Source organism: Neolamprologus multifasciatus, chromosome 16, assembly GCF_963576455.1.
Source record: "Neolamprologus multifasciatus chromosome 16, fNeoMul1.2, whole genome shotgun sequence".
Classification (NCBI taxonomy): domain Eukaryota; kingdom Metazoa; phylum Chordata; class Actinopteri; order Cichliformes; family Cichlidae; genus Neolamprologus; species Neolamprologus multifasciatus.
Window position 1 is genome coordinate 33,626,731 of NC_140454.1, and position 24,716 is coordinate 33,651,446.

The following is a 24,716-nucleotide window of genomic DNA, read 5'->3' on the forward strand; positions in this document are numbered from 1 at the left end:
GTTTAGCGTTCAGACGCAATTAAGTTGCGATACACAAATTTAGAAGTTCAGGGAAACAATCCCACATCAAGTTTTCTTCCAGTGGGATTTATCACAGCACCCTGATCTGCAAGATTTGGCGGGGACGGCAACTTTGTGACTAATTATTTCAAGGCATCTAAGGAAAGCTGGATCGCTAATAGACTTGGTGGTTTTGGGTCTCTGACTTCAGCTCTGCAGCAGGATGTGTCGCATGTCATCTGGAGCCCTTTGTGTCTCTGGCTCTCGTCATGACTGATAATAAAATTACTTTCTGAATCACAGTTCTTTATAAACACGACTGATACTTTACCCCCCTCTTTCCACTTGGAGAATCAAAAACAGCAGCACAGAGAGCCTCTTTTGTAAGCAGCGAGGCCGTCCTGTACGCCAACCTGCAAAAAGGTGTTAAAAGGCGTTTTTCTGTGCTGTAAAACACGAAAAGCAAAACAAACAAAAAGAGGAAAACAGAGCGAAAAAAGATCACATGACATGATGAAATTAATAAGACAAGAAACCAAAAGACATTAAATCAAAAATAAAAATTTAATTTGTCAAGTTAAATTTTACTTCTGACTGACTAGAAAAATTAAGCTCATTTAAGCTTAATCTCATATTCATGTTCAAACTGAATCACAAACTTTACCACAAATCTCTTTATTTAAAGCTACAGTGCAGAACATTGGCCATTACATTTACCTTTGCCAAACAATCTCACACAGTGAGACGGAGTCTGTCGACAGTGTGCAAAGTTTGTGTTATATGTGGTGACAGGAAGAAGAGTAGCCCCATGGAGGGAGAGTAAGCCACAGCTGCTGAGTTTCTGAAAGAGCCAATCGAAATGTTTTTGATGCTCCAGCAACTTGGAGTTAATGTCATCCTCATGAATGGGCCAGGCAAACAGCTTTAGTGTGAGGAGGGGCTAAACACACACATGCATGATGCTTTTTTGCTCGTAGACATGGATATTACACGTACTCCACATCAGTGTTGGACAAATGGAAGTGTGTTATTTAGTAACTCATCCAAAAGTGATTGTGTAATTATTCCCATTGTCAGAAGGCGGAGACAAAAACTTCCCACAGCAAATTTCAGCAGTAGTGTTTGTGAAATACGTCGGCGATGATAAGTTGGAGGCTTGTTTTTCAAAATATGGATATGAGTCCCAGCAGGAAACTTTGACACACGCATTGCATATTCATTTTGAAAAGGAGACGTGTGCACAAGTCACACGTATGTAAAAATGTACTTCAGACAGCATGCACATGCAGACTGGGCCTGTGCACGCACACACACACACACACACACACACACACACACACACACACCTCTGTTTCCCTTTCCTCACCACTGTGAGTGTGTTTCTGCTTGCATTTATTAAAAATGATGTGGGAAACATTGCAGAGCTCCTCTCACGTTCTCTGACTCTCGTGTCTAGAGACCTAAAGACTTTATTTTTGTCAAGTCCACATGCCAGCTTCCTAATTTTGTTTCTCAAGGCTTTTGTTTTAACACGATTTTCCCGTTATCCTTATTATTTTTATCTTGCACTGTTCACCCTAACTTGCTAGGCGACATGAAATACAAAACCACTGAATGTTTAATTCAATAATAAACTAAAACACAGAGTTTTCCCAACAGCGCCTGTGTTCTTGTTGAGCTGCAGTGTTGGTGCTGTTGAATCTTTATTGTCCTGCAGGGAGAGAAACGACTGAGCTAAGTTTTCACAGCAGCGAGTGCCGTGTAAACACATAACGTCATATAGCATGTATGAATATGTAGTTTATGGTCTTGTGCAATCGAAAGCATTCATTTAGCACTATGCTGAAATATACAGAAACATGAGATTGACATTTTTCCCTTTTTACTCCAGTTTTCGTATTTTAGGTTGATGTGTTGCTTCACACAGTTTAAAACTCAATTTGATGTGTGCCTGTCATTGCAGGCTCAACAGAAAGTGTTTCCCTTCCAGAGGTCAGGTCTTCTCTGATTTTTATCTGTAATAAATGTTACATTTTTAAATTTACCCCAGTTGTGAAGTAAGACGTCCCAAACTGTTTTCCATATTCTGAAACATGTGTGATGGACACAAAGGTTTAGATGGCAGATTTACATTTAAAATGATGATTGTTAGATATGCTGATGATTTGTCTCATTAGGGTTTACTTCAGATCATAATTAAGATAAAATCACGCACAGAAGTGTCAACAACACTCGTCATTATAACATAACTGACTTGAAAGTCAGTTATGTTGAAAGTGCAATTTAAATATGATTAGCAGGAAGGAAATGACCTGGGTTTTATATGCATTTAACTACTGAAAAACCTCTTCATATTATTATTATTCATATTAACAAATATTCTGTATGTTATATTCTTTTAAACTTATACCAGAAGAATCTGCTCAGATCTCAAACAGGTCCAAGTTGCACAAAATGCTGATTTACTTTAGTTATTTTGCTTTTTATGACAACATTTCACTCCTTATAACTGGATTTTGCAAAATGATGCAAAACATTGAAGTGCATTTAAATGACACAAAAAGTGCTAAAAGCAGCAAACTGCTGATATGCACTTGCCTGATAATCACACGGGCAGGTTTTCTGCTGATTAATCAAACCAGTAGTGGTGCTGGTGAGTTTTTCATGGATAAAGGTGAGAAACTGTATCAGGTGGGAGCAGCGGCAATGCTCTCACTTAACTCTGGGCAAGAAAGCAAGCAATGAAAAAAAAGTGTTGAAGTTGCTGTTTTTATGTGGATAAAAGATTCTTTTCGTTTATCTGCAAAGTTCGTCTGCACCGCTCCCCTCGTGCTTGGTTGAAAACCTCGGTAACTTTGGTCTGATTACGTCTCTGACACTTGTAAAGTCAAAGGTTGAAGCGTTGTGTTTACCTCAGAGCCTATTACGCGGTGCAGTGATGGACTTTCCTTAGTTTGAGCTCCCCCGGTGTTTTTTTTACTGCAGTGACCTTTTGAAGATGAACTTCACCGTTGCAGACATCGCAGAGTGGATGTCCTGGTTACCTTCACTGAGCCAAAAGTCACACACGTGACACAAATAAAATAAAAGGTAGTTTAGCCTGATCTGATTCATGATAGAAGGTCAGGTATAATTACAACATTCAGTAATTTAAAGATAGTTCGTGGCCATTTTGCTAAATCCCTCATCATCTCTCTGCCTCTTGGCTTTTCTGTACCTCACTCTTTACCTCAGCACATGGGGTAATAACACTCTGACTGCACACTGTGCATGTGCAGTTTATTAACCAACATAAGTTATGTTTGTCACACCCTCGCTCTCAGTGTCTCTCTGAGAAGGGAGTTCAGGCAAAGTTCACATTTCTTTGAGAGTTTTGGACCGAACTGACGAAAATGAGCAAAGCAGAGGAGAGCGGCGGAGCAGAGGTTAGTCAATTACAAGGCTCAGCTCTAGTAACAAACTTCTAACAAGCAAATTCTTGGCTCTGCGCTCATGTGTGTGTTTTTGGGTTTTTGTGTTTTTGAAGACGTGCAGGAGACAGAATGAGAGGAGAAAAATAGCGTGGGTACTTGCGAGACTGTCAATAACCAAGAGTTTGTATGTTTTTGCATGTAGGCAGGATTCGACGAACACTGCGAAGAAAGCAGCAACTGTGCAATTACATCAAGCTAGGACAAATGACAGGGCTTCCAATTAAACCATCTGCGTTTGAGATCAATAGCATATGATTCGAGGCATGTTTTGAAAAACAGAAAGCTAAAAATAAGAGAAGTGAAAAAGGACGTGTATGAAAGCTGTGTCCCACTCACGTCTCTTTATTTTTCCTGTATCCCAAACGCCTGGCACAGTCACAATCACCACTTTCCTACAAAACAAGCAAACATTATCTTATAGTCTCTGTACCTGAGGCCAGCTTCAGCAGTCGGGATTGGACCACTCCTGTGGTGGGTGGATCCAAGTTTCTTGTTTGGATTGAGCTGCCGTGGGCTCTGCCACCTGTTCCCCCAGGTAGTACCCTGGTATTCCTGCCTCAGGTAAGGTTGCTGCATATAGATTTTGGTCTTTACGAGGCTCATTAGTGTCAAACCTGATCCAGCCTCTCATGCAGGAGACGTTGTCTCCAACAACAAATGCATATGCAAACCCTTCCTCCAAGATGGTGATCCATGGAGGGGGACAAGGTAGAGAGATTGTGCCTCTCAGAAGGCTTCGGCTGACCTCAGTATCCCCCCTGCCTGGGAAGGGGGATTGTTCCTCCCGCGACCCCGATGAGCAGTAGAAATTATTATGTTTGCTTTTTCACGTCATCAGAGCTGAAACAAATGTGTTTTTATTACTGTAAGGTACTGTAGCTGTGTTGCAATCGCATGCTGAGGCCACTGTGTGATTCCAATCAATAAATCCTTCTTTTCAGAGAACAAAAATATCCTCAGGTAGTGAGAACTGCCGTTATTTTGGATGACCCTAACGACTCGCAGAATATACAGTGAACACATGCTGCAGAAGAGATAAGTCTTCACTTAGGCTCCTTTAACAAAACAGGCCCCAGAGTGAGAGGTTAAACTTGACTTTTTCCCCCCGGTGAAGGAAAAAGAAAATATTTTTGGGGTGTATTTTTTGGGAAATGGAGAGAATGAAAGAGTCATGTTTTCTTTAACCCTTAACACATACTCTTCCCCTTTTGTTCCCACCTTTAAAGCTTTGAGGTTATTCTCAGCTCGACAGTGAAGATTTTTACAAACCTTCATTAAATCTGCATAAAATCTACGTAAAGGAAACTATTTAAGGTTTTACTATGTTAAACCTTTTTTCGTCATTTGATATCGTTGCTGTTTCACATCCTTGCATTTTATCATACCCTTCCTCCAGCCGGCGTGCAAAAATCGTCTTTTCTTCCATCCTTTTTATGTCTGTTTTATATCTTTGGACTACAATTTAAAACTTGGAAACTCTGAATAAAGTTTCTGGTTAGAATTATCTGTAAATACACTGATCATTTTCTGGAAGTTTTGTAAGAATTTTCAGGAAAGAAAAAAGTAACAAAAATAATGACAGCGTTAGAAAAATGTACACTTTAAACTACAACGAGTATTTTAAAGATTTCACTGTTTATCTGTGTTTTGTGAACCAGGATTTAGTGTTCTGTTCAAAACACATTTAACCCTTTAATGGTTATTGATACGTGAGGTTTTGTGGGTTTTTAGAGGATGCATTGCACAATACTGCAAACAAAATGCCAGATGTGTTAAATATGATACAAATGAAAACACACATATGCAAATGAAGGTCAGAAGGTTCAAAAACACACAAAACAAACAAATAAACAAAAGGATTTTTCAAGCAATAATTTCATGATTCAGGCTTTGAAGGGTTAAATTCTCCAGTGGTCACAATGATGGCTTTGAAACCAGTCCACAATCTCTCTAAAACCTCATTCCTCTTTAACTTTCTCTCTCTTCATCGCAAACAACACAGTGATGTTCAGAAAGGATGCTTTCATGGAATTTTAGCGACTATCTGAAGCTGAAATCGCTAGCTCTGCAAAGCCCTCGAAAAGAACACCCAACGAGAATTTGCCACCATAAAATACAATTTTAAAATCTGCTTCAGCCAAAGAAAGAACATGTTTTGTTTCTTAGTATGAAACTAAGGAGCTGAGCATGGACAGCAGAGGCAACACACCTACAAATGCTGCAGAGCACATACGCACACAGTCACACACACTCACCAAATCTTTTGTGCTCAGAGAAATCAGACGTGCTTGTTTTGTTTTACTGCCTCGTTTACCCCTGGGTATCCCTAATTTTACACGTTTGCATGCCGTTGTTGTCTCACGACGTTTTTGTCTCTGTGTGTGTGTGTCTGTGCTCATGTATGTGCTTTAGTGTGAGTGTATGCAAAGTAGCAGTTGCAACAGGTCCAACAGTATATGCACAAAGTTTCAGAGCTCCAGAGCAAAAATGCAGTATAACTGTCTTCGCTTTCTCACACACAACCCAAAACAAATGTCCACACTGGGAGAAATAAGGAGCTGATTGATCTAAACATGGATGGATTACAAGTTATGGCCATTTATTGTTTTAAACCTTTGCTTTAAATTTGGTGAATCTATGTTGTGCTTGGTTATAGTTCCATTTTCACTGTTTTAATCATCTCTATTTTTTAAATTCTTATTATCATTATCATTGCCATCAGTGCTCTGATGACGTCTGTCAAGACAGGCGAGATGGAGTGAGCAAGAGGACCAACTTTCCAACGAATCAACTTTCTGCTCCAAGTGCGCCATCTAGTGTTCAAACACCAAAATGAATAAATCCGTTCAGAGTGTTTAGTTTTCCTGATTTCCTCAGTCCTGCTATGCTGCATTACAGACACACTAAACCTTAGTAAAACTGCACGATGCTGCACAAACACTAAGCTGGAGACGGGGGATGTCTCGGGACATTGTTGCTCGTTCATCTCCCTCATTAGACAAATGGAAAGGATTCTGTGTATGCTGATCACAATATGCCAATATACGTGTCTGAGCACATTGCTAACCTGCTTCCCATCAAGGCATTTCATGACTTTTGTTGTACAAACAGCCGTGTTTATTATCTCTGTCCTGGGAGAAAGCGTCCTGCCTGGACTTCACACAGGAACCGACTCTGAGCCAAAGCAGTCGGAGCAGACACCAGGCCCCTTCTGTCTCCCACCAACTTCTGGCAGCCATGTTTTCACAACCCAAGATAACAGAGAAGAAGGAGAAGACACGGGGCAGAGAGACGGTAACAGAGTTTGATAAATGGCACACATGCAAGCAGGAGAGCGAGTGTGTGAGAGATGAAGAGCGAGAGAGACGGAGAGAGGAAGCAACAGAGATGCGGGACAGATGTAGGGAGATTTAGGGGAGTGGGTGGCGAAGGAGCGAGATGAGCAAAAGATACATTGCGAGGTCATCTTAATGTTTATCCACCCACTACAATGATGTGGGTCAATGAGTGTTTCTCAAGAAAGAAAGTGTTGTTTTAGGGTGTTGCAATGATAGCAGGTTCCTTGAGTAAAGCACACATAATTTCTCATATAGTATATTTTTCAAGGAGTATAGGGCCATTTTGCCAAAATACTTTTTTTAAAGAGTGAGAGAGAAACCACTCTAGCAGAGCTTTATCTGCAAAGCAATTTATTTTTAACACAGCACTCCAGTCACTTCATGTTCAGGAACAACCCTGAGCAAGATTACTCACGTCACGCGCGCTCGATGTGTTTAACTGTACGGTAAATGCCGTTGAGGAATCCCCAGGCGAGCTTTACCTAAAAGGTGAGTAAGTGATGTGCACAAAGTGGACTATTAAATCTCTGAGCACTGGCAGCCGAGTTGGGTGGGCTGTGGGACTTAGGCATCACCTCCAGGGCCTGCATTAACTCATAAAGATCACTGTCTCTCCCAAACACACCGAGACTGTGTGCAGATTTGTGCATTTTGAAAGCACGATGAATGCTGTGCGTATACATACAGGTTTCGTGAGTTCAGTTTGCTTTAAGCGTGTTTCTCTGCGTTTCTCCCACTCCTGTAATTATGGTCGTTGGTATCAGATGAAACCCCACACAGAGCCGATCTCTGGATGTGCCCTTTGCATAAGCAACATCTCGCTGCTAGATTGATGGAGGACCGGAGGACAGTTCACACAAATGGAGAATTATAGTGTCGAGTTACCTCCAAGTTCTTTTTCTGTGTCGCTTTCTTACTTTTGTTATCTTGTTTCAGTCTCTCCTTTCCCTTCTTTTTTCCTCTGTTCATTAATTTTCCCTCTCTCATCGCTCATTTCTCTACAGTGGCCCATTCATTTTGCATTTCTATGTAATCTCATGCCTCCAAATATCTGTTTTACTGCAAGTAAACACTCATTTTGTGCGCTAAATGTACGGCAAATAAGAGCAGCAGACCACCAAGACTCCATTGTAGCAGATAAGCAATGACAGGACGCTATTTATCTGAGTGATGTATGGGAATGACTGTCTGCAGAGTAACACTGTCAATCCATTAACAGTGGCAGCCCTTCATTAATGCTTTGTGTGTGTCTGTAAGCACTTAGCATCAACAAAACTCGTTCCCGTGAGGGACGATGTTGCAATCTGACGGCACTGTTTCATTCAAAGGGTCACATGGAAAAATACACCCGTTCTAACCTGGCTACGCACCCGTGCAGACACGCGCAAATGGACACACGCGCTGAAGAAGACAGACGCATGCAGCCACATGCGCACAGATGTCGACAGGCAACTTTATTTATACCAATGCTCCAATAAATCTACCTGCTCATCTGTCTATTTTCTCTGGCTTTGGCTGCGCTGCTCTGAATGCCAGCGCAGGTTTAATACAGGACGAGAGGGCAGAGCAGTGTGTAGGGGACAGGAGGAGAGGCGAGCGCCCCATGGCACTTTCTTCCTCTTGGCTTACCTTTCCATTTCTTAAACGCAACTTCTGGCGCGAGTTTTTTGCACCACCAAATTCCTGGAAAATATGAACTTGTGTCAACTTGTACAGCTCAAACTAATACAGGCCCACTTTTCTTTCTTTCTTTTTTTGGCCTCCTTGTCATCTAATTTCTACAGAATAAATGCCCCCAAATGATATATACCTCCTCTATATGAGTACCACAGAGAATCCTATAAAAAGGGTCAGGTTTAGTGAATCACTGAGGTTAAAAACTAACTTGAACTCATGCTGATGTAAAAACAGGGCTTGTAAAAGTCTGATAAACAAGGTGACAGACACCCAAAGCAGTGACATTAGTGAGTATAAATCCCAGGTTTGTGCTGCTCCTCACAAAATCTAGTGTTCAGAGTGATAGACTGGGTCCAAATAACACACTTACATCACTGTAGAAGTAAAACATCTGTGAAATCTATTTTATTGTGTGGAAATACCGAAACTAAAAAGTGTCATCATAGTTTAAATAACGAATTTGTCCAACTACATACAAAGTAACTTAATTATCAAAACGAATGATAATATATCTGGTTTTGAACGGTGTCAGTCACGAGCCACTTGAATCTCTTTAGGCATTTATGTTTAATGAAGCTGCAGTGCAACATCCAAGTATGCAACCATTTCTCCTGAATACAAAGATGAGGAGCAGATGGAAATAAAAAGCAATATCGGACAAAACTCATTTAAATAAATGACCGATGAACGAAGAAGCTTTGCTGGTTAAAGATGGGCTGAATTATGTTACAGTGACATTGCAGAAATGTTTTTAAAGATTTGCGTTCCCACCAAACCTGATTGGACAAGTGTCAAAAAACTGAAAAAGGGGGAAATTCTCAAACCAACACCACTAGTGATGCAGCCTCTTCATCACTGCCATGCTCTGGCTCCGTTCACACGAAAACACTAAGGACTACTGTGACAGCTGTTATCATGACCTTAAGTGGTTAACATTAGGGCTGCCACGATTAATCGACTATCAAAATCGTCGACGACTGATTTAATAGTCGACGCGTCGTTTGAAGCTTTGTAAGATCACAAAAGACGCAGGAATAAGTAGTAGGATTTAAGAGTGTAATAACGGACTGAAACAGAAGATGGCAGCACTGCATGTACAAGGATGCCAGCTGCCGTTAAACCCCGAAGAAGAAGAAGCTGTGTCCCAGAATTCATAGCGCAGCCCAGCTCAGTTTCCAACAATGGCGGCAGCTAGTTAGTTTTAATATTACTCTTATTATTCTTTCTGGGTCACAAAATAAACGTTTAACATATTTTCAGGCGAGAATGTAGCTGTGTAAACCTCAAATATCTGCTCAGTTTATCAAGACACCACATATTTTCAAAAGCGCTCCGTCGTTTTCGGAGACGTCTGTTAGCCACTAGCTCGATAGCTAGCGGGGGCTAGGCTAACTAGAGCCGTGAGAACACCGGACTCCCGGGAAATCGTTTTCAAACCCACCGTCGTCTTTCGCTACTCAGGTTAAACATGATATACAAGTCACTTAGATAACTTAAAAATGTTATTGTTTGGCTTTTTTTAGTATTTTATTTGTTCCTGAGTAAATCGGTTTGGCTGAGATTAAAGTTATAGTTTTTACACAGCTGAATAAACATCAAGCAGACAGCTGATTATCAGAAGTGTGAGATGCTCAAGAATTTACTCCGGTGTCCTGTTATATTTTAGATAGCAAGGAGTTTATTAAACTTCACCGAAACAATCTGCAAATTTCATTAAAATTTAATAAACTATCATCTTGTCTTTATTTTTAGTTAGCACATACCTTAAACACTTAAAGCTGTAAGCTAATGATAGTTATATAAGAGCAGATGCTGCAGGTGCAATAAGCTGTACGTTTTATGTCCAATGGATGATGATCTGATTAGTCGACTAATCGCAAAAATAATCGGTGACTAGTCGACTATCAAAATAATCGTTTGTGGCAGCCCTAGTTAACATTAACTACAAAATGGACTTACAGAATAACCATCAGTTAAGTTATAAAAGTCTGTCACACAGCAGATGATAAAAGTGATGAGGAAGCATCCAGATGTGAGCCACAGTGCACCGCTAAAACCAGCTGACTCTAAATTATAAATGCGCAAACACAAAAACCTGAACAGAACAAACTGAAGCAATGTTGTGTTATAGTTCAGTATACTTGCTGTGCACTGCCAGATAATACAAACGTGTAAATTAGATGATACAATAAGTTTATGGGTATTTCTGCTGAAAAAGAGCTCGTCTGTGTCGCTCAGAGACAGACTGTCCAGGAGTGGTGTGCTTTCGGTGAGCAGCATACTGCAGTTTAACAGACAGCAACTTATAGATATATACACTGAAGGATATGGTGATAACTGGCCAACCTACACAAACACAATAATGCACACCTTCTCTCACACACGCACACACGCACTTACAGTATCAAATAAAAGCTAACATCCAAAGTGCATTATTATTATTATTATTATTAGCCCTGTATATCATAATATATAAACAAAATGCATCATATACATTTTTTTGATAACAAAAAAATATGAAAAAAAAAAGGTTTCTATTTTGGAGAAACAGCCGACTGCAGGTTTTACTGCCAAGCTGATGAGGACGTCCGTGGCAGCTGCTGCATCCAAAGTGCTTCTGAGAGACAGACGGAAGCAAGTAGTCATCATATCTTTATATAAATAAGAGTCTCTGCTGGCAAGCCGAGTCCGCACCTGCAAAGCATGGTGTTAACAGCATCTTTGCAACTATAACAACGGTTTACAGTTTCCCTTTTTTACACTTTTCATGTAGTAGCAGAACAACAGGTCAAGACCAGCATCGTTTTGTTTTCTCACTATGTTGATTCGCTGCAGTCACAATAACTGAGACACAGTTTTTGGTAAATGCAAACTCAAGAATATGATTACACTTGTTAAGACGGAATATATATGAAAGATGGGTGTAGCCACCAAAACATTCCCCATTGGCATGTTCATATGGGGGTGACTTGCCACGTCCTGCTTTACTGTCAGTTTTACCTGAAATGAGCCCATCGTTTACAAACTGATTGAAGAAGACTTGAAAACAGCAACCGAGGCTATAAAGTCATTACATATTGGGGAGTTGTTCCCTGCTGGGTTTTGGAATTAAAACAGGTTTAAGGCACTTTTGCATTTACTTCACTCTTTAGATCCGGAGGCTACGTCCATCTTTTATGTCAAGTCTATGAGCATTACACCGTTAGATAACAGTAAGTCTATGAGCACTGGGATGGATGATGAGCCATAGTGAGGTCCTTAATCTTCTTACTACCCTGCAGAATATCGTGGAATAAAAGCAACGTCTCCTATTAAGCAATGTTGTTGAACTGCAGGTAGAAGGAGGATATGGCATTGTTTCCATTGTTTCCATTGTTTCAACTTCTGACTGAGCTTGATAACCATGAAACTCAAGATCCTCTGCATCTTTCACGCTATCCAAACTAAAGCAAGAACTTCAAAAAGTAACAAAAGTAGTTGTAATTAACAAAGTAATTTCACTACTTTAAACTTTAGTTCATCAGTGACAGAGACTAAGCTCTTTTCGAACCATGCACTTTTTGCACTGGACGACACAACACCAGTGGAAACGGCATAAGCAGTTCTCCTCAAACACCACCGTCTCCTCCCGGAAGCCTCGCTCGCAGCACAACAAATCACAGCCGCTAATGTCCATGGCCGTGCTGTTGCACATGCGCCCCTTTGTTCCCAGCGAACCTGTTTTTCGATTTGCGAGGCAGAAATCCGGAGACTCGTCCGAGTAGATCAGATCCTGCTTGTCCGGAGGTTTGATATTCTGGCCCACAGGGATCAGGGTCTTCCCGTCATTGCCGCCCATCACCTTCGAGGCGCCGTTGAATCGCTCCAGCAGGCGGTCGCCCACTTCACGGAAATGCGGCATCTTTTTCCAGCACGTGCGCAGCGTGCACGAGCCTGACAGTCCGTGGCATTTGCACTCGGTCCTCATGTAGAGCTTTACTGCCTAACGGGGGGAAAAGGGAGGTGAAAGAGGGCAGACAGGTGAAAAAAGAGAGGAGAGGGTTTATCAAGCAGAAAGAAGGACAAAAACAGTTAACTTAACCCTGAAGTGAAGCCAAGCTGCTTATGACAAATGACTAATTCACCAAAGAAGAATTTATTATTGTGTTTTCATGATATATGACAGACAAAGGCCCTGGATCACACACACACACACACACACTGATAGATAGGTAAGATAAAAGCAGACGCTATTCAGAAGGAATTTAACTCCCCAGCCCCCCTCTCGCTCCACGTTGCCTCTGGCCTTCCTACATCTAACAAGCCTTGACAACAGATCATTCACTTATAATGCACATAATTAACCCATCACACACACACACACACACACACACAAATGTGTATAAAAGTAGACATGCATTCATGCACATAAACAGACATTTGGGCGCATCGCAGCACGCTTATTTCTCAACCTCTGGGAATTTGTGTGCAAGTTTCTTCCTATGTTCAAACAGTTTGTTCACTAATGCTACAATTGGACTGCATCCCAAAAACCCTCCTCTCTACCTGCCACTGACCCCAACTAAAGTGAACTTTATAATTCGGTGTTGCTTGTGCATCTTTTAACAATTCTGCAACCAACTCAAACAGCGACAACGCTGCACAAGGAAATGTGATCCGGAAGATTTGCCACCGTTCTTCTTATAAACAAACACCAAACTAAACTTGCTCCTTCATCTTCCAGTAGCGCGTTAAGACCGTCGTGGTCATAATTCACAACACAGAGGAACTTTAACTTCTACAATGGCAGTAGAAAGGCTGCCTCCGAGGCTCAAAAACAAAGCGCCGGGCACGTTCTTGTTTTTTTGTTTCAGAAACCTGATTCTTGTTAGAATATCAGCTTACGGCACGACACAAATATGGCTGGAGGCCGCGGCTTTCTCTTTTCGCGTGTTAGTGGAATGGAAAGAAGCATTCCAATGGACAGCCGACACCTTTGTCGAACTTTATCAGCAGGTGAAACTTGCATTTTTACTACATTTGAACAGGATACAGAAACTTTGTGAAACTGCTTACCAGTCTGCCAGCTTCGTTATTGTGCAGGTCGACGAGCGTCCTGATGTCACTCTTGCCTTTCCTCCTCTTGGCATCCATAAACTGCTTTGACTTTTCATAACCAAACTCCACATCATCTCCGCAGCCCCCCCACTCCCACTTGACCCCGTCCCCAGAAGAGGACGGCTTCGGAGGCGGTCTGTTCCTGGTGGCCTCACAGCCGCACTGCAGGAGGTCTCCCATACTGCAGGCCTGCGTCACAGAGTGGGTCACACCAGCGGCTGTGATGGCATAAACAAAAGCTGTCTCCCGGATATCTACAGTAACAGGTACAAGCAAAAGAGGGGGTTCGGTTACTGAGTCTGCATGAAGCATTAGAAAAGTGCTCACAAAGAGTAATTCCACAGATATCTGATGACTTTTAGTTTGAAGGAATTCATAATAATGACAACTTATACAGCCCCACTGCAAACATGTAAAATGCAGGATTGTATAAATATATGCCATACACATTTTCTATTCTAAATCTTCTGGATGTGAGTTTTAGATTTAATACAGGCGACATCGATGTCCTTATAGAACCTTGGCATCAAGCATTACAGCTCCTGCCTGATCATTTTCTACTGCAGTGGGACAGTTCTCCTCATTCCAGTCCCCCTTTCACGAGATCTTCCCCGTTTCGACCTCATACACACTACACTGCCAAAAGTATTCTCTCGTCTGCCTTCACACGCATATGAAGCTGAGCGACATCCCATTCTTAATCCACAGGGTTTAATGTGATGTCGGCCCACCCTTTGCAGCTATAACAGCGTCAACTTTTCTGGGAAGGTTTTCCACAATTTAGGAGTGTGTTAATGGGAATTTTTGACCGTTCTTCCAGAAATGCATTCATGTCTTTATGGACTTTGTGCACTGGTGTTCCCACAAAGTTAGGAACACAAAAAAGTCTTGGTATGGTGAAGCATTAAGAGTTCTTTTCCCTGGAACTTAGAGGTCAAGTCCAACTACTGAGAAACTATCCCACACAATAATTCCCCCCCCCCCAGCAAACACAGTGCAGTCAGACAAGTACTGTTCTCCTGGCAATCACCAAACCCACACTCTGCCAGATGGTGATCTGTCACTCCAGAGAACATGTCTCTGCTTCTCTGGAGTCCAGTGGTGGCGTGCTTTCCACCACAGCATATGACGCTTTGCATTGTGCTTGGTGATGTTTGGATGAAGCTTGTGAGCCCGTTCCATGAAGCTTCACCGTTCTCGAGTTAATCTGAAGGCCACGCGAAGTTTGGAGGTCTGTAGCGACTGACTCTGCTGAAAGTTGGTGACCTCTGAATACCGACGGCAGTAAGTGTTCATATATGGGTGATGCTCCGTAAATACAGAGCTGATTTTGCTGATAGGTAGTAACAAAATCTCAAATCTTATGTCTCTCATGTAAAATGCTGGATGTCATAAAACTTCATCTGGCTCCACAAACCTGCTGGAAACACTTGGTGTCCAACTTCTTTGATTCTGATGGTTGCTCAAACCTCAGCTGACACACTTGCAACAACTGAGACTTTAAAAGCCTTACATACATGTAAAATATGTGCATGAAGCTCTTCTGGTGGGATGAGTTTAGTTTTTGAGTCCAACTGTCCAAAGTTGGGATTCACAACAGCATTTCCCTTTTTCATCAACTACACTTTCAGGAAGTCATCCTAACAGTGGAGATGTATTCACAGATAAATACCTATGACACATTTGGACACATATTTTTCATTAAGTGGTCAGTATCGCTCCACAGTCAGCTGCAGGACAATAAAACAACAAGCATCCCTCCACATCTGTCTCTGCATCCCATCAGTCGATATCTCAGCCCCATGGAACAGGATAAGAGCGCTTCTCTCTCAGTCCTGCTCTATTACGACAACTGAAGCGTCGCTGGCTTTGTGGTGCTGAGGACGGCTATTTCTCTCTCAGGCCAACACAATCGTACACACAAGCTCCCACACGCCACAGCTGCTGGTTTATTTCGAGTGCATGGCAACTGGTGGTTGAGCCATGCTCAACTACAACAGCAAATCGATCGTCTGTCTCCCCGCGGGTGCTTCAGCATTTCTGCCACCCACAGATCAGTGTGTCTTTATCCGGGGTTAGAGCAGCTATTATCCATCACCTGACAGAAAAAGAGCAGCTATAAAAAATTGCTGAGAGCTAATGCACGTCAACACTGCTCTTATACTTTAAATTGAATGTTTGTTGCAGAACAAACTGGAATAAAAAAGATTTGTGTGTTTGCCCTTTTTTTTATGGTTAGCAATAACAACACACTGATGCTGCTACCATGTGCTGTGTAGGGCTGCCACAAATGATTATTTTGATAGTCGACTAGTCACCGATTATTTTTGCGATTAGTCGACTAATCAGATCATCATCCATTGGACATAAAACTACAGATTATTGCACCTGCAGCATCTGCTCTTATATAACTATCATTAGCTTACAGCTTGAAGTGTTTAAGGTATGTGCTAACTAAAAATAAAGACAAGATGATAGTTTATTAAATTGCAATGACATTTGCAGATTTTTTTTGGTGGAGTTTAATAAACTCAGCTGTCTGCTCCTTGCTATCTAAAATAAAACAGGACACCAGAGGATATTCTCGAGCATCTCTTTAATCTCAGCCAAACCGATTTACTCAGGAACAAATAAAATACTAAAAAAAAGCCAAACAATAACATTTTTAAGTTATCCAAGTGACTTATATATCATGTTTAACCTGAGTAGTGAAAGACAGCGGTGGGTTTGAAAACGATTAGCCAGAGTCCGGTGTTCTCACGGCTCTAGTTAGCCTAGCCCCCGGCTAGCTATCGAGCTAGTGGCTAACAGACGTCTCCGAAAACGTCAGAGCGCTTTTGCAAAAATGTGGTGTCTTGATAAACTGAGCAGATATTTGAGGTTTACACAGCTACATTCTCGCCTGAAAATATGTTAAACGTTTATTTTGTGACCCAGAAAGAATAATAAGAGTAATATTAAAACGAACTGCCTGCCACCATTGTTGTAAACTGAGCTGGGCTGCGCTATAGTGATGGGTCGTTCGCGAACGAAATGGCTCTTAGAGCCGGCTCTTTGAAGTGAACGACGCGAGCCGGCTCCTTATTGGGAGCCGTGAGGTTTTTTTTTTCTTCTTTCTCTCACCCTCTCTCTCGCCCTTTTTTCCGCTAAACTCCGCATGCGCGGCCTGTACTTTGCGCTGGGCAGAGGGGGGAGGGGCGTTAGTTACACTGCAGTAGCACAGGAACAGAGCCAGAGAGAAAGAGAGCAGGGACAACAACGTCACATTAGAAAGGTATAGTAATCATCCGCTATTTTCAGTTGCAGATGATAAAGGATTCAGAAATCATGCAGGCCCATATGACAGAGAATGTGCATCTTCTATTTGTTTTAATATTTTAATTTATATTTAATTGTGTTGTGGTTTGCAGTGTTTTGTGTTGTTTCACGTTAAATTTGTTTAAAAGGAAAAAGCTGAAAATTTAAATAGTTAAAAGTTTAAAATGTAAATAGTTGTTTTTTGTATTATATGATTTATTTATTACATGTAGAGTGAATAAATAAAGTATATTTATGGTGGCCCTTAGAGACAAAGCACATACAAACTCCAAAACACGTAAAAACTCAGAAGCACGTGCAAACTCCAAAACACGTAAAAACTCAGAAGCACGTGCAAACTCCAAAACACGTAAAAACTCAGAAGCACGTACAAACTCCAAAACACGTAAAAACTCAGAAGCATGTACAAACTCCAAAACACGTAAAAACTCAGAAGCACGTATAAACTCAGAATCACGTACAAAAGACAACAGAAGTGCTCCAGGTTTCTAGGGCGCAGTGTTGAGCTTTTGTTACCTAGTGGCTACACAAGCCAGGAAGTATCAACAACCAGATTTGGTGTGTGGTAGTAACAGGTAAATGAACTTTTTTTTTTTCAATTATTTGAATAAATACGAGTGCTTGTCTATAAATACACAAACAATACACATATGCTTTCAATTGTGTAATTTAAGTGATCTGGGTAGCTCTGTTTTGGAAGTTCAGTAAACGCTAGAAATGTGTTTTGGAGTTTGTACGTGCTTTTTGGAGTTTGTATATGCTTTAGAGTTTGTACGTGCTTTGTCTCTAGGGGCCATATATAAACATATATAAATAAAACCACTTTTTTTACATTAGTAATTCCTTTTCTGCATAATTTTATATTATTGTTAATGATTAAATAATTAAAGCAACAAAACAACCTGAAGAGCCGGTTCGGAGCCGAAAGAGCCGGCTCTTCTTAGTGAGCCGAGCCGAAAGAGCCGGATCTCTAAAAAGAGCCGGAAATCCCATCACTACTGCGCTATGAATTCTGGGACACAACTTCTTCTTCTTCGGGGTTTAACGGCAGCTGGCATCCTTGTACATGCGGTGCTGCCATCTTCTGTTTCAGTCCGTTATTACACTCTTAAATCCTACTACTTATTCCTGCGTCTTTTTGGGATCTTACAAAGCTTCAAACGACGTGTCGACTATTAAATCAGTCGTCAACGATTTTGATAGTTGACGTAATAGTGACTATTCGACTAATCGTGGCAGCCCTAGTGCTGTGCAGCCAAAGCCCATACAGCTCACTGCCCTATGAGACAGACCTGTTCTCTGACCCAAAGAATACTGCATGTAACGCTGCTGAACAGACACGTTCCTCCGTTACTCTGAATATGAGTACTCTAACTACTTTTATGCAACTTTACTGCATTTCTTTTTTCATTTTTACTAGGAGCCATCTTTAGTGCCACATGAACGATTGGCTTTCTGAATGTCGATCTTCAGGATAGAAGAACAAAACCAAACATTTACAGTTTAACACGTTAGCAGGACGGCATGGTAATATTATCATAAGTTAATAACGACACGCGTCTGTATGTGATATTTACTATTTTAGTATGTTAGCAAATGCTAGCTGATGGGGACTAAACCACAACTGAGCACCTGCTGCTTGAGTAAAGAGGTTTATTTAGACCTCACGAGCTGCATCGCCAAAAACAACAGTGTTGCCCTCTGACCTGAACAGAAGTATAAGAAGCACAAGACTTCAGGTTTAGAATAAGACAGACAAAAGATACTGATGTACTGTTGTGTGAAAACATCAAAGCTTTCACTCTGTGCAGTCGTGCATGACTCAGTAAGTTGTGGAACCACATTAGTCTCTTTAAGCTGTTTGCAGACATTTGTTATGCACAGCTCTCTGAAGGATTTCATCACAGCCTTTCCATCAGGTTGAGATCCCGAGTACCAGTATGCCCAGTGTGCCCAGTGTCTTGCAAATACTGAGTATGAGGTGTTTGTGCTGATATGTTGTGCTTGTTTTTTGCCAGATGTGGTGCTGTGCATTATCTGGCGAAGTCTTGTCGTTTGTTCAGATGCAGTTTTGCAATCCTGCACCGTGCTGCCATGTTCATTTTAGAGAGAAGACGCTTTCTTCTGACAATCCTCCCATGCAAGCCATACTTTTTCATTTTTTCTAATAGTGCTGTCATGAACTTTAACATTAAACATGCTAAATAAAGCCTGTAGAACCTCTCAGCTGTAGCTCTTGGTTTTCTGCAGTTCTGTGACAGACTGTGACGTTGTTGGGACACACACACGACTGCTCCAGATTTACAGAGGTGGCCACACTGGCTGATCATCAAGAGTTAATCAAATTTACATTTAATTAAAAGCACCTGGCTGTACTTACCTTCTCAATTCTTATGGAGGCAATAAGGTGTTCTTAGTTTATCACAGGACTGCACACATGTGTGTGAGGTTGTTAAGTGTGCAGGGATAAAAAAATATGATAACATTTTGTAGGAAGATGTGTTTTAAATCAGCGGTCCCCAACCTTTTTTGCGCCACGGACCGGTTTATGCCCGACAATATTTTCATGGACCGGCCTTTAAGGTGTTGCGGATAAATACAACAAAATAAAACTAGTACCGGTACAGAAAAAAAGAAGATTTATTCATAACACATGTGAAAAGACCCAGGAAAACCGATAAAAACCCTGAAAACTATACATTTCACACCTGAGCCTCAACTCTCGCGGCCCGGCACCAAACAACTCACGGACCGGTACCGGTCCGAGGCCCGGGGGTTGGGGACCGCTGTTTTAAATAGTGTAAGGCCTGCTGAGGATAAACTAAATGAAAAATCATCTAAAAATAACCTCCAAAGAGAATAAAACACAACAGTTTCACAGGTTTGAGGGAAAAATCCTATTTTAACCACTGTGTGCTGAGTTTACATGAAGCAAAAGCATTTTTATTTCTAGGAGCTGGAAGGCAACGGCTGTGCAGTCACCACTATCAACACTGCCAACTCTATATCGCATGATTCACTGAATGGGATTCATTAGGAATGGTCACACACACACACACACACACACACACACTCTGGTACAAATGCTGCATGTCCCGCCTCACATATCTAATCCTCAGATTTACTGAGCTGGTTCCAACATTTTACACAGCAGCTCTTCACGACACAGAAGACGAGCCGACTATTGTGAAATGTTAAATGCTTCAAACTGCATAAAACAATATTTTTCACACACAAACCTTTACGAGTGTGTCTGCACTGGAGACATCTCTGGGTGTCTTACAGCTGGTATTGATATCAAGGCTCGCTGGGGTGTGCAGGTTTTGTCGCACGCCACCCAGCGTTTATGTGTGTGTGTGTGTGTGTGTGTTACAACTTAAGCAGACCACACCTTTTTGTTCCTACCATTCGGCAGAAGGTTATAACTGCAAACGTACTCAAATTAAAATGTGTCATCTCTAAAGCATCCCTCCAACTATTTAGAAACACATGTGTGAAACAGCAGCACTTAAATCATTAGTACAATATGGTGATAGCAACACGTGCTGTGTCCAAACAAGCCGAGAGGCCATCCAGATGTCATCAACTGTGCTTGCAAAGCACGACGCTGAGCAGAGCAAATCTCCACGGCAAAAACTGAACATGAAAAGTGTTGTTTGACATGTTTTTCACACATTTCAGTTTTGAGGGCATCAACTAGCACAAGGCAAAAATATCCTCTCTGTAAAAATGGGCCGACAACATACATGAGGGGGGAAAGCAGAAGCTTAAAGAAGAGGGAGAAAACGAAGGGAGAGGAGGAAAGAAGCTATCAAAAAATTTGATGATTTGAGGCATTTTCCTCGCAGACATGAATTCCAAACAAATTCCCTGCCACGCTGGGTGTCTGGGCCTGTCTACGTCTGCTTCGATTTCAAAAAAGTCCTTCTGCAGGATCTACAACATATTATTTTAATTACTTTTTCATCTTTTAGAGGTCATCATCTAAACGTGATCAAGGACGTCAAGCAAAGCTTAAAAAGGATTACGGCACAGAGGATCCACGCTATAGGAAAACGTTTGTTTAGGTGAATTGTGGTCTTATCGAGTGAGTTTCAAAATGTAAGATCAAAACTTGCTCATAGAAGAAAATCTCTGTCAGAATTTACCCATGAAGTGATTCATGCTTTTTAAAAACAAGGAACACCCAGATGGGACAGTTTGAGGAGAGGTGGGGAACTCCTGATATAATCACGTGTGTGGAAATTAGCAGTATCTATAAATCCAAACACATATCAGAAGAGATGGGTTGTATGTTGGGGCTGGACTTCAGCAGTTCTCACTCTCACAGGAGGTCGGAAGGCTACATGCTCGTTTCAGGCCCCTCTTCTGTGGAACCAGATCCTGGATCCAGGAGACAGACACTATCTCTACTTTCAAGATTAGGCTTCAAACTTTCCTTTTTGCTAAAGCATATAGTTTGAGCTGGACCAGGTGACCCTGAATCCTCCCTTAGCTACACTGCAATAGACGTAGACTGCCGGGGATTCCCATGAGGCACTGGGTGTTTCCTCTTCACTCACCTCTCTGCATTTAATCATTAGTTATTATTAATCTCTGGCTCTCTTCCACAGCGTGTCTTAATATCCACGTCCATGCACACAGTGTCAGTTTAAAGGCTCATTAATGTTAAAAACACTGGCAGGAAAATAAAACATCCTGAAACCCGTGTATCAATCAATCAGCACAGAATCTGAATCATATCTGTGAGTCAGCCTGAGAGCATCATTAATGAGAAAGTCTGAACATTTTTGACATGATTGACGATCGGCTTAATTAACGTGCAGCCCCAAAGCAAGAGGCCTTGGTTCGTTCCACAGGACAGAATTTCACACACAACTCTGCACACACAACTTGGAATATCTCTTATGTGATTACCAGCATCAGTGTATGGGGGCTGGCTCGCACTGGGAGCCATGCTGGCTCCATTGTCTGTATGTTTTCGAACACAGAGAGGATAATAAAGAGGGAGATAAGTGTATGTAAAATGTTTATGGCCCAAGAAGAAAACAATCTGATGCACATGCAAAATGAGCCACTGGGACACATCCACACTGTCAACTATCACGTGCTCAAATTTGGCAACGACTCTCATTTGAACACATTTTAGAGCCAATTCCTACCATTGCTCAGTGCTGCTCCACAATCCCTTTTTCCCCACAGACTGTGTTTGTTGTGCTTCCTTTGCCTGTATTCTGTACAAACCCTGTGAAGCTGAGCGTTAGCAGGTGAAAACAGTTCCACAGCATGCAGCTCATGTCCATACTGTGGGGAAATGCAGAGCGATTCCCCACAATTACAGGAGCCGATACTTCACAATTTCTATAAAAATAACTCAAACTAAATCCAGTTTAATCTACGAGCCTTAAAATGGGCAAAGATCTAGACACAACTTGTGAACCAGTCTGTGGTACTTTCCCAGTTTGTTTGTTTTTGCCAGGGTTTATCTCATGCACCCACAAGTTTCTCAAAGCCCACGTCAAGAACCGCTGACAATGTGCCTCTTGTTGTGTTAAAAGATGTTTTTTGTAGCAAACAAACATTTACCTGTGGACACATTCACTAACGACCAACGTACGCAGGGAGGTGAGGTAGTAAATGTTGTGTTCACTTGTTTTCCAAACCAGAAAACAGGCCCGTCTTCTAGTTCTGTCTAAATTTAGACACTAAAAGCCTTCTGGTTAGGTTTTGCAACAGGTGTTCTGAGTTAAGATTCAGCGTTTCACAGCATTAACAACATGCTGCAAGGCAACCCTTTCCCATCTGCAAAAAGCTTTTCCTTCACAGGGACCTGGGACCCCGCAGAGCACATCTGCCTGTGATCGTATGATGCCGATTTCCCATGTTGACTGACTTGTAATGAAATGAATCAGAGCGCCCTGCACGTGATACAGAAAAGGTGGCCTATTTGTTAAAATACACAGTTCTTGACCGAGCTTCAGTCTGTGGTGAGACGGGAGCGAGGACAGGTTGGCCCTTGTGTCAACGTGTTCACTCATTCAGACGTCTCGCGCTAAAGTTTTGAAATGGCAGTGTTTCAGTAATGTTGTGAAATCAGCTAAAACCCCAAACACACAAACACACACACACCCACAAGTTTTCACCTTCAGTGTTTCTCTTCCATCTGCTGTCATGACGCAAATCAAAAACTAAACATTTGCACCATGGATCCTTAGTATATGTGTTTTCTTTCCATACACCGAGACGTACCGAGTAATAGTTTTCACCATTAGCTGCACAGTTATTAATACAAAATAATTCAAAGCTCTTATTCCACCGACTGCAGCTACAGTCGTTCCTTGTTTCCTCAGAGAGTCATGTTGACGTACAGCAGCGATGCAGCTCAGGATAAATCCTTTTCACAAACACAGCAAGAAAAACACAAATGCCATCACTCAGGTCTTTAAACTGCTTTTAGGCTGTTTGCTAAACAGGATTCGAAGCCTGTTTAACTCAGTACAGAACAGTCAGTAAAACACCTTTCCACTGTACACGTGAAAAAGGACACAGATGGATGAAACGTGATTGGTAAGAATCATTAGGATTGGGAGAAAACTCACAGTACTGAACAGTGCCCAGTGAGTCGGCTGCTGGAGTAACCATAGGTAAAACAAAAATAGCAAAAATAAGCGAATAAAGCGAATAGAAACACGATGCATGCAGTGAATCGATGAGTTGGCTGCCACAAAAACAGCAGCAGAGAGTGACACGCAATGAGACGAGCAATCAAAGGAGTCGAGGCAGCTTCCCTTTTCAAACCTACGCGCGGCGTAGCTGTGCTGCTGTCGCACGTGACCTGACAGAAATCATGCAAAACGCAGCCTTTATTTTTCTGCAAATAAAAACTGTCATGGAAGTGTCTCTGCAAGAGTGTGTTGTTACAGAACTATAGAGGTCAATGAGGTTAAGCAAACCACTTACAGCCAGAGTACATTAAATATGAAGGCACTTTTATTTTGACATGTAGTCTATGATAAACAGCCATTAAGAGCAGATCCAGGTAATTGTGGACAAAGGCTTTAAAGCAGGGGAGCACTTTGGCCTCCCTTATAGACAGCCAGGAATTCATGATTAATTGCTAGTCTGTCTCCTACCGGTAGATTCTTGCCCTTTTCCCTCTTCTCTTCCTCTCTCCTTCTCTCTTTTTCTCCTTCTTTCTCTGTCCAGGACACGAACAAGACTGGTGTCATAAATTCATATAGGAAAAAAAAACAGTCCACCTTCATTACTTACAGAAAAATGGCTTTTCTGATGTCACACTGTTATTGAGCTGTAGAACTTAACAAGAGCATTATTGCATCTATAATTATAAGTTATTAAATTTAAAAGAAACATAAACTTCTCCTAAAGCACAAACTAAAGTGCAAACTTCAGTTTCGCAGGTCTTCTGTGTTGATTGGAGGGGTGAGTAAACATATTTGACACATCTAATGGGTATTTGAAATCTCTCAGCCGTGTAATATGTTAGTTATTTTGATTTTGTCTCAGCTGAAAGGAACAAAAATGCCTCCTGATGCAAAAATTGATCGTGTTTACCTTCATTTAGATGGGACGCACTTCTTACTGTCAGGCCACATGAAATCAAAAGTGCTCCAAAAGGGAAAGTTATTGGATTTTAATGGCGATCATGCAGTTCTAGTACGTTACTATCTAGAATTATGACACATCAGAGCCAAACTTCATTTTGCACATCTTCCCCCACTGAGGCAGAAATGAGTTTAATGAAATGTTTGGCGCGTTGTGTTTCCTTTGCGGTAAATTAATAATACATGTG

General features: G+C 41.5%; 1 protein-coding gene across 1 annotated transcript in view; it reads right to left on the reverse strand.

The window, feature by feature from the left end:
* Positions 1-651: 651 nt before the first annotated feature.
* The window catches only part of wnt6b (wingless-type MMTV integration site family, member 6b), a 37,049-nt gene continuing 12,984 nt past the window's right edge, over positions 652-24,716 (reverse strand). The window contains exons 3-4 of the mRNA XM_085135811.1: positions 13,544-13,839; positions 652-12,470 (exon numbers count right to left, since the gene is read on the reverse strand). Of these exons, the coding sequence (XP_084991937.1) occupies positions 12,009-12,470; positions 13,544-13,839 (758 nt within the window). The 3' untranslated portion in view covers positions 652-12,008. The remainder of the gene's footprint in view (positions 12,471-13,543; positions 13,840-24,716) is intronic.